This window comes from Mastomys coucha, unplaced genomic scaffold, assembly GCF_008632895.1.
Source record: "Mastomys coucha isolate ucsf_1 unplaced genomic scaffold, UCSF_Mcou_1 pScaffold22, whole genome shotgun sequence".
NCBI classification, from domain to species: Eukaryota; Metazoa; Chordata; class Mammalia; order Rodentia; family Muridae; genus Mastomys; species Mastomys coucha.
Window position 1 is genome coordinate 146707407 of NW_022196905.1, and position 9732 is coordinate 146717138.

The 9732-nt window shown below is 44.8% G+C and overlaps 1 protein-coding gene across 1 annotated transcript; it reads right to left on the reverse strand.

The window, feature by feature from the left end:
• Positions 1-4393: 4393 nt before the first annotated feature.
• On the reverse strand, positions 4394-8684 carry Clec4g (C-type lectin domain family 4 member G). The gene is made up of 9 exons (XM_031342486.1): positions 8629-8684; positions 7838-7948; positions 7112-7165; positions 6858-6920; positions 6640-6744; positions 6052-6141; positions 5741-5889; positions 5527-5642; positions 4394-4890 (listed from the first exon to the last, which is right to left on the reverse strand). Exons 1-9 carry the CDS (start codon positions 8681-8683, stop codon positions 4752-4754), a joined length of 882 nt encoding a protein of 293 aa, XP_031198346.1. The 5' UTR covers position 8684; the 3' UTR covers positions 4394-4751.
• Between the last annotated feature and the right edge of the window lie 1048 nt (positions 8685-9732).

A 9732-nucleotide genomic window follows, 5' to 3' on the forward strand; every position in this document is an offset into this window, starting at 1 on the left:
CAGTTTTGATCACTGCACCTCTCTGAATCCCTCAAACCTCTTTTGCCTCCTCTCCTCCCTACGAGTCACGCATGGCTTCTGTTTTATTTTGTGAGCCGATGAGTTTAACCAGGACCATCTGTGTGACCATGGGTTTGGAACTGTTGATGTCTGGGGCCTGATGGGCTCAAGGGTGGGTATGTCACTGAAAATGATGCCAATAATTCAGAAGGGAGTGGTAGGGATCCTCCTTAATCCATGAGTGACTATTGACAAGTCAAATCTTTCACAGGCCTACTGCAGATAACTTTGTTGGTCACAACTGCAGTGACTGTGAAATGTCAAGAAGACAACATTTCACCACCTTTCTCCCAATCTTCTTGCTCTTAAAATCTTCTGGGATGTTTCCTGAGCCTCCAAGGAAGAGGTGGTGGGAGTGTTGATGATGCAGGGACTTTGGGAATCTGTTTGGCAGGTTTATTTTCATAAAGTTAAACACTAACTGTGATGGTTACCACCGGCTGTTGATAGTAGGGTCTAGATTTTAGACTCTAGAAGCACCCAAGAGACAAGCCTCTAGGCATATCTGTGTGAAGATTTCTAGATCAGGTTAATTGAGGTAGGAAGACCTACCCTGACTACCTGACTATGGGTGGCATCATCCCCCACTCGGAGGTGGGTCTTAGATGGAATGTAGAGAGTGAGCTGATCACCAGTGTTTGCTATTCTCTGCCTCCCAACTGTGGATCCAGGTGACACATTGCCTCAGACTCCCATCACCATTACTTTCCAACCATGATGCACTGAACTCTTGAACTGTGAGGCAGAATAAATCTTTCTTTACTTTAGCTGCTTGTTGGGTATTTTGTCACAACAATAGAAAACGTAACTAATGCCTACATTCCCATCATGATGCTATCTGGCACGATGTGACCTGGCCAGAGCAGAACCATGCTATTTGGACTTTTTAATGTTCCAGAAATGTACCAACCTTCTTAACTTTGGGGAAAATTTTAACATTTCAATTTTTGATATCTATTTGCTTATCATTTTTGGTGGTATGTATGTGTGTGTGAACACATGTGTGTGGATGTGTGTATGGACACACTCCTCCATGAAGGTGTATATGGAAGCCAGTGTCAGCTGTTTTTCTCACTCCTTATTTCCTCACCTCACCTGATTTTTTGAGAGGGTTGATTACTAAACTGGAGCCCACCATTCTGCCTAGACTGGTTGGCTGCAAAACCCAGGATCCATTCATTTCATTTCCCCAACACTGGGTTTACAGATGCATGCTGATGTGTCTGGTTTTTATGTGGGTCCAGGGGATCTCAACTCAGGTCCTCATACTTTTACAGTGAACACTTTTTAAAAAAATTTATTTTTTTATATGAGTACATTGTAGGTATCTTCAGACACACCAGAAGAGGGTGTCGGATCCTTTTTTATAGATGGTTGCAACCCACCATGTGGGTGCTGGGAATTGAACTCAGGACCTCTGGAAAAGGAGTCAGTGCTTTTAACCACTGAGCCATCTCTCTAGCTCATAAACACTTTTCTTATTGAACCATCCCTCAGCCCTTCTCTTCTTTATAATGTGTGAAGCCTTAGGTATTTTGTTTGTGTGATGAAAAACAGGTGAATACATGAATCAAAAGGGCTCAGTGGTTAAGATCACTTTCTGCTCTTGCAGAGGACCATAGTTTATTTCCTAGCACTCACAATGGGTGCCTCACAACCACACATAACTCTTGATGCCCTCTTCTGGCTTCCATGGATACCTTAATTAATACATATATGCATACAAACCTATGCAGGGACTTGGTTCATTGGGAGATAGGCTCATCTTACCAACTCATCATAAGCTTATGCATTTATGGAAAAGTCATCATGCATGCTGGGTGAAGACTTTCTAGAGGGGCTGACTTTGTGTTGCCTGTCCATCTGTTAGTAACCCCTTATATATGCTAATGAATAAGCCCAGTAAACTCATTCGTTCCCCATAAGTAAGTCCAAAGAACTCATTTGTTCTCTAGGATGAACTTCATTGACTCAAACTTTGATTTATCATTTTGGACTTGTAAGGAAGTGTAGACTAGACATTGCTTAGTTACTCTCCTTTCAAATTCTCACAGCAGATGGTAAATTTGTTACTGCTACTCTGTTTCATAATATAGAAAATAAACTAGAAAGTTTATCTGGGTTATAAAGGTCTGAGTAAGTTATTTAAGGTATGTAAAAGATGAGACATTGACATGCTATGCATGATACTAAAGTTTCTAAGGTTAAAGCTCAGTACATCGATGTCAAAGTTCAATACATTGAACTTTGCTTAAATCAATGGAGCTAAAAGAGTTTGGTTTTTCCCAAGCTTTATATTTAAGTGTTACATATAATTAAAAAGTACCAGACTGGGAGCTGGAGAGATGGCTCAGTGGTTAAGAGCACTGACTACTCTTCCAAAGGTCATGAGTTCAAATCCCAGCAACCACATGGTGGCTCACAACCATCCGTAATGAGATCTGATGCCCTCTTCTGGGGTGTCTGAAGACAGCTAAAGTATACTTACATAAAAAAAAAAAAAAAAAAAAAAAAAAAAAAAAAAAAAAAAAAAAAAAAAAAAAAAAGTACCAGACTGGTGTAACTGACCTACTGAGTGTTCAGTAACCATACTAGAAGGCTACACTGATATGATAAGAATGATTAAAAGGGAGACTATTGTTCTCCTTCCCCTCGAAAGTCATCTAGGTCACAGGGGTAGGATATCCCTCATAATGTTCATGGAGGCCATGGAGACCTACCAGTGACTCTAACCAGTGTCCAGTCTATAAAGAGGGAGGTCAGAACACAGAAAATCATGTTTTTCAAGTGAATCTATGGCCAAGCCAGGCCTCTGACTTATCTTCACATAGATGGAACAGCTGGAAAGAAATGAAGCCCAGATAAGCCTAGAGGTTCTTTCAAGTCAAGTTGATTCCCAAGGACAAGATCTTTAACTGACCATGACACTTAAATAAAAGCAGTTAATTTTGTCCAACTACATGGTCTTAAACACCTTACAGGAAAGAACAACCCAAGACTGAAATGGCCGGTGTTTCTGTTATAGTCCAGAGGGTTGCACTCCCCAGGCATTAGACGTAAACATGTGAGATGCTATTTAGACAACTATATATCACTAATGACTACCTTCTTCGTAAGGGAAATGCTCTCAAGATATAAGAGACTCTAGACCCTGGCCCAATTCAACACTGTAGTGAGCACTTACCTGGAACTCAGACAGACAGGTCCACTATTGTTTTAACTTAGAAATCAAGTGATGCTTAAATTTCTTCAGTCCTTCTCTAGAAGCCATCCGAGAGGGATCTCAAACTATGATTCTAGCAACTCCAACAGTGATCACAGCGTTTGAAAGCAGACTGGAGGCTCAGCACCCTGGAGACCACCCTTAGAAGCCAAAGCAAAGCAGCAGTGGACCCAACAGAGGGAGACTTTTGTGAGCCTATCAAGCCCCTCTAATGGACTTTGATTTGGACACTTAAAAAGTATCTCTGTTCTGGTCTCTCCCAGCTCCCTGCCTCAGACTTTTTTTTTAATTAGATGTTTTCTTTATTTACAATATCTCTTTTCCCAGGTTCTCCTCCAAAAAAAGAAGAAAAAAAAATAAAATAAAAAAATAAAAACTAAAACAAACCCCTGTTCTCTCCCCCCTACCCTTGCTTACCACCCCCCCCCCTCCTGCTTACTGGCCCTGGCATTCCCCTACACTGGGGGATAGAACCTTCCCAGGGCCAAGGGCCTCTCCTCCCATTGATGACCGACTTCCTGCCTCAGACTTTTAATGCTCAGAACTTTTGCCTTCATTTCTCCTTCACGTCTCTGTTCAGGCACTAGACAAAGGCCTCTTTTTCCTCTCTACACCTTAGAGTTATACAAATGGAACCATCCATGCAGTTTATGGTCTTTTAGTTAGGCCCACTCGAGGGATACTCTGAGGTCATGACCAGTAATCCCTTCCAGCTGGAAAAAACAGACTGGTCATTGTCCTAATTCCATAATGGCAGTTAAGGTTGCCTCTTAAAATTGGGGTATATGATTTAAATATTGTATAATGAAGAGATGAGAACTGTGAAAAAAATTTCAATATTAAAGGTAATCAGCTGATAGAGGCCCATATTTTCTGAACCTCCTCCTTCTTCTTTGTGCCAACCCACTGTCATGTCAGAGTGTAAAACTGAGCTTCCACCAATGGAATGAGATATAGTCATCACTTATATCAGAGACAGAGGCCATTTTGAGCAGTTGCTAGCCCAGTTTTGGTTCCAGCACACCCTTTCTGGAAAGTAAATTACAAAGTATGTTCCTTTGTGGGCTACAGAGATCATTCTTTTCCAATACAGAACCAGAGACTAGGTTCATTTTTCAAACATTTATTGATGTTCTCTCTGTGTGTGAAGATAGCTCTAAGTCAGAGGGGTAAAATAGGAGGATGCAGGAAGATGGAGCGGCTCCCACATCGTGTCTAGGAAGGCAGGCAGAGGATCAGATGATCGGGGGTTTTAGAGCAGTGATTTTGAGACTGACAGGTTAGATGGAAGGTTTAGGCTGTCTCGCGAGTTAGAGCTGGGGTCTCTAAGGCATGCACTGGTCAGGCTGAGTGGGTCTTATTAATGGTGCATTAGAAAAAAATATCCTTGATAGTGGGTTCAAGGAATAGGAGCCACCCTTCTGATTCACCCTGAGGCAATGGGCATTGAACTGGACACTGGGCATGGTCAGCAGGTGCTCCTCTTCTCACAGATCCAGCCATCTCTCTCATTGGTACATGGTGCATCATTCCACAGCCCCGAGTGTAGCATCATGACACAGTCCTCGTGCCCTCTGGAATCATTGGGTTCTCCAGAGTTCCAGTGGCTATGGTGGTTCAGTGGGAGTGTTACTGGGACTGAGGATAGACCTAGGGTCAAACCTTCCTTTCCAAGGCCTTGCTTGCTTGTTGCTTGGCTCTGCTGTAGACACTCTGAATGCCTCAACTGAGTTTATATCTGCAGTGTACATTTGTAAGGACCCAGAATTTAACCCTTAGTTAATCCCCAGGGTCTAGCATATCCATTCTTTAAAGGTTAGTTCAGGGGCTGAGGATATTTCTCAGTGGACAAGGATGCTTGTTGTATAAACATAAAGACCTGAGTTCAAATCCCAAGTAGTCACATAAAAAGCTGTGTATGGTTGTGCATGTGTTTGTAACTGAAGCAGGGTAGGGTTTGGAGACAGGAGAGCCTCTGAGATTTTCTAGCTGTTAGTTAACCTAGATCCAGGTTCACTGAGAGAGTCTGTCTTAATGGAATCAAGTAAGGAATGATAGACTAGACTACCCTAGCTTTCGCATGAGCATGCATAGGTGTGCACAGTGACATATGCACTGTGTGTACAAGCCCACCATTGCATCAACAACAATTCTCTCCCTGGAATTAGATAGATATCCAAAAGCATTTCCCTAGGGTCTAACTCAACCCTCTTTTCAAATTTCACTTGGGGCCTTCTCCTTACCTGAAGGTGAGTGAAGCTCCATCCACCCACCGGTAGCCTTGAATCTTGTTGAGGTGGCGAACTGCCCTCAGACCCAACCAATAGCCCCGACCACGTGTATGCTGACTCAGGAAGTCCTGGAAGGGAGTGAACACATCAGCTGGCTAAGTCTGCCAAATGTCCTGGGCCACACCAGCTCAGGCAAATCCGGTTTCTCCAAGGCTCAGCTGAGCACCTGCTCGTTCAGGCCTCTGACAATCACCAGATGGGCACCTTGGCCTCCACAGTAGCTTTGTGCTGTATCCCATATGGCCTGTGTCTCAGAGAAATAGTAGCAGGAGCCTTGGAAGGGTAGCCATGATGGTGGGCACTGCTCACAGGAGCCTGTTTGGTGGGGAGGGTCAGAGAGATAGATTGTTATGGAAACAGACCATTGGATGGTGTTGGGTTCCAGAGAAACAAGAGTGCATCTGGTGGAAAGAGAAGCCTTGAAAACCCTCGGCTGGGTCCACCCCTCCCCCACCCCTAGTCTCCTCTCTGGCTCACTGTTCTGGCGCTTGACAGTTTCCAGTGCCTGGAACAGCTCACTGCGGATGTTCTCACGGTCTCTGCTTGCTTTAGCCAAGTCTTGGATCACTATGAGGTCAGAACAGTGGACATTTATAGCTGAGGTTAAGACCGGGACTTATGTATAGGTCAAAATATATGTCCATGGTCAGTTCATGGTATCACGGTCAAGAATAACATCAATCTGAATGTGGTGGTTTCAGTCACCCCAGAAGGCTGAGGCGGAGGAGGATCGTAAGGTCAAAGCTAACTTGGACTACACAGAGAGCTTAAGATCATCCTTGGTAACTTAGTGAGACCCTGTCTCAAAATAAAATGTAAAATGAGTGCTGGTAATAAGTTTGGTATTAGAGCACCTGCCTAGAATCGCCCAGCAAGGGTCTGGGAGAGCGACTGAAAGATCACCTGCTTAGAATCCTGTGCCGAGGGCCTGGGCATGGCTCAGATGTGGAAAGCCGACCTAGCATGCTAAGCCCTGGGTTCAGTCACCAGAGATCTGAGGGTCCAGGACTGTACTACCAAGAAGAGGTGTGACTCTGATTAGGAGTGAAGGTCAGGGGCTCTCACCACGCTCTTGCAGTTCTTTCAGGATGCTCTCCTGCTCCATCAGCTTTGCCTGTGTGTCCTTAAACTCCATGAGTGTGGTTTGCAACTGCGCTTTCATCACGGAGCCTAGATGGTGATGGGGCGAAAGCCAGCCTTGCCCGTACTTGCCTCTCCCAACCCACCTGCCCCATTTTCCAGCCCCTCAGCTTTCAAGCTTCCGCCAAACCCGTGTTTCTTACAGCAATTCCTGCAGGTTCCGACATCATCCTTCAGGGAAGTCACCATCACCTTCTGCTCTGAGGCTGGATCGACCCCACCACACACACACACACACAGAGAGACACAGACACACAAGGTCAGGGACACCCTTTACTAAATCAGTCATCCCTATTGCAGGGGCCTCGGCTATTCACTACCCAGTCCCTCCTCCCTGTCAGTTTTTCCTCCCACCGCAAGGGTGCGCAATCGCCCTGCTCTGCAGCTCCTCACGCACCGTTTGTCTTCAGCAGGTCCTGTTGGCTGAGCAGCACCCTGAGCTCGCTGGAGGCTGCAGAGAGATGCAAGCAGGAGTTGTGAAGCCTCTACCTGCTCAGAGTGTGTGAGGACACGTGTGTTGTTAACCACGGAGGCACAGGCCAGGAATACATCACCCGAGTACCGACAGGAGACATACAAAATGCATGCACACAGTGCCAAGCACCAGTGGTCCTCAATCTTTTAAATGCCGTGGCCCTTCATGTTGTGGTGACCTCCAACCATAAAATAATTTTCGTTGTTACTTTATAACTTTAATTTTTTGCTGTTTTGAATTTCCATTCATAACATGTAATTCATATCATGTAATCCATTTGTTTTCTGATGTCTTAGGCTAACCCTGTGAAAGGGTGGTTCAACCCCAAAAGGGTTGCGATCCATGGGAGCCATGGTTTACACTCATTGCCATGCAGGACCCCATGTGGTGTACCGCATAAGAAGCAAGTGTGTGCTTTACCTGTCAGGCAGCATAACTTGTTCCTGTAAAGGGATCACTCCAGTGGGCTGGAGCGATGGTTCAGAGATGCTGTTCTAGAGAACCTGAGTTTGGTTCTTAGCACCCTCACCCACATGCAATCTAACTCCAGCTGTGGGGGATCTGATGCCATCTGCCCACGGTAGGCACTTGTATACCCGCCGCACACCCTCAGACACATACATGTACACGTGAAAATAAATCACTTACCATTGGACAGTAGGGTGCTCAGAATGAGAGCCCATAGAACTGTGGCCAGCAGCAAAGCCAAGACCAGGAAGAAAAGTCTTTGCTTGTAGCACTCCCAACGTCCCAACTGCCCTAGTAGAACACAGATGGATTCTGGATCCCTCCAGGACAGAGGTACAGGACAGAGGTACTCACCCTCTTACCACCGCACGACAGAGTTAGAATTCCCTTTAAATTTTTTTTTTAATTTTAAAAATTAAAAGAACTTCTTTTATTGGCTATTTTATTTATTTACATTTCAAATATAATCCCCTTCCTGGTTTCCCCTCCTCAAACCCCTATCACATTCCCCTTCTCCCCTGCTTCTATGAGGGTGTTTGTTCCTCCAACTACTCACCCACCCTCTCCTGCCTCACCGCCCTAGACTTTCCCTACACTGGGGCACTGAGCCTTCACAGGTAGAGCAGAGACTGTAGGAATGACCATCCAGAGACTGCCCGACCTGGGGATCCATCCCACCTGCAGACACCAAACCCAGACAATATTGCTGATGCCAAGAAGTGCTTGCTGACAGGAGCTTGATACTGCTGTCTCCTGAGAGACTCTGCCAGAGCCTGACCAATACAGAAGTGGATACTTGCAGCCAACCATCTGACTGAGCACGGGGACCCCAATGGAGGAGTTAGAGAAAGGACTAAAGGAGCGGTGGTGTCTCCTGTATGATTTTGTCTCTTCTCTCCAACCCTCCCAAACTCCAAACATTAGAACAGAAGAACCCATGGAGGAAGATGAAATGATTCTCTTTCTCCTACCTCTGGGGACTTCTTCAATCACACTGCCCAGCTTGCTGTATTCACCAGTGTTCATGATTGTGGTGGATCCAGCTCCGGACAGAGATATAAATTTGTCTCCACCCTAGCACCATCCTATTTCCTTCCCTCCTTTCCTTCCTTTCTATGTCCATAGCCTCAATTCTTGTGTGTAGGAAGCCAGCTAATGGTCAGTCACAGTGCTGGGCAAGGCTGGGGTTGTGAGGGGCAGATCAAACCTCTGTGGCTTGATCATTGTAGTTGTGTTTCCTGCTCAGAAGGTGTGAAGACCCATGTCTTGCTGTCTACAGAGGCATAGACCAGGAATACAGCACCCATGCACAGATAGGAGACACACATAATGCATACACACAGTGCCAAGCAGATTTGGTTTATACCAGTGGTTCTCAACCTACTCTTTCTTACTATGTGTTGAGTGTGTGTGTGTGTGATTTGGAGGCCAGAGGACAACTTGGGGTGTTGTAACCCAGGTACCATTAATCTTTAAAAAAAACAAAAGATTCCATTTATTTAGTTCTAGTGTGTGTTTAGAGGGTGCTTGCATAGGAATAGAGATCCCTCCGATGTACACTCACCTGACAACCTGTGAAAGTTGGTTTTCTCTCTACACCATGTGGGTTCTGGGATCAAAGTCAAATTGCCAAACTTGGCAGCAAGCTCCCTCTATCCATTTTTTTTTTTTGAAACAGAGTCTCTTAAAGGGTAAGTAATATAGTCTGGCCACAAAGTCTGTGTCCACCATCTCAGCATTGGGGATGTGTTGCAGGATGTTTGATCACACTGTGAACCTTGAGCTTGTGTTATTTACTAAAAAAAGCTGTTTCTAGTTGTGGTGTGGATCAGCCCTTAGCACATACTTTAATCTCTCTGGCTTGAATACAGACATACCCTTAGTAGACACCTTTAATCTCAAACAATGAAAGTAAAGTTCATTTATAGAAAGAAGCACCCATACTTGAAAGTGATGTGTAATTGAGTGGCAGAAAAAGTGATGAATCAGAGAAAAAATTGATAGAATATGATATGCTTGACTCTCACAAGATAGAGGAAAGGGAAGCTACTTAAGGGGTAGAGAGAAAGAGAGAG

Bases quoted from the DNA above. Each gene is read 5' to 3' on its own strand.
- Clec4g (XM_031342486.1), bottom strand. From the start codon at position 8,683: ATGAACACTGGTGAATACAGCAAGCTGGGCAGTGTGATTGAAGAAGTC. The intron at 7,949-8,628 runs GTAGGAGAAAGA...GTGTTCTACTAG, and splicing joins GATTGAAGAAGTCCCCAGAG to GGCAGTTGGGACGTTGGGAG. The intron at 7,166-7,837 runs GTAAGTGATTTA...ATCTCTCTGCAG, and splicing joins GAGCACCCTACTGTCCAATG to CCTCCAGCGAGCTCAGGGTG.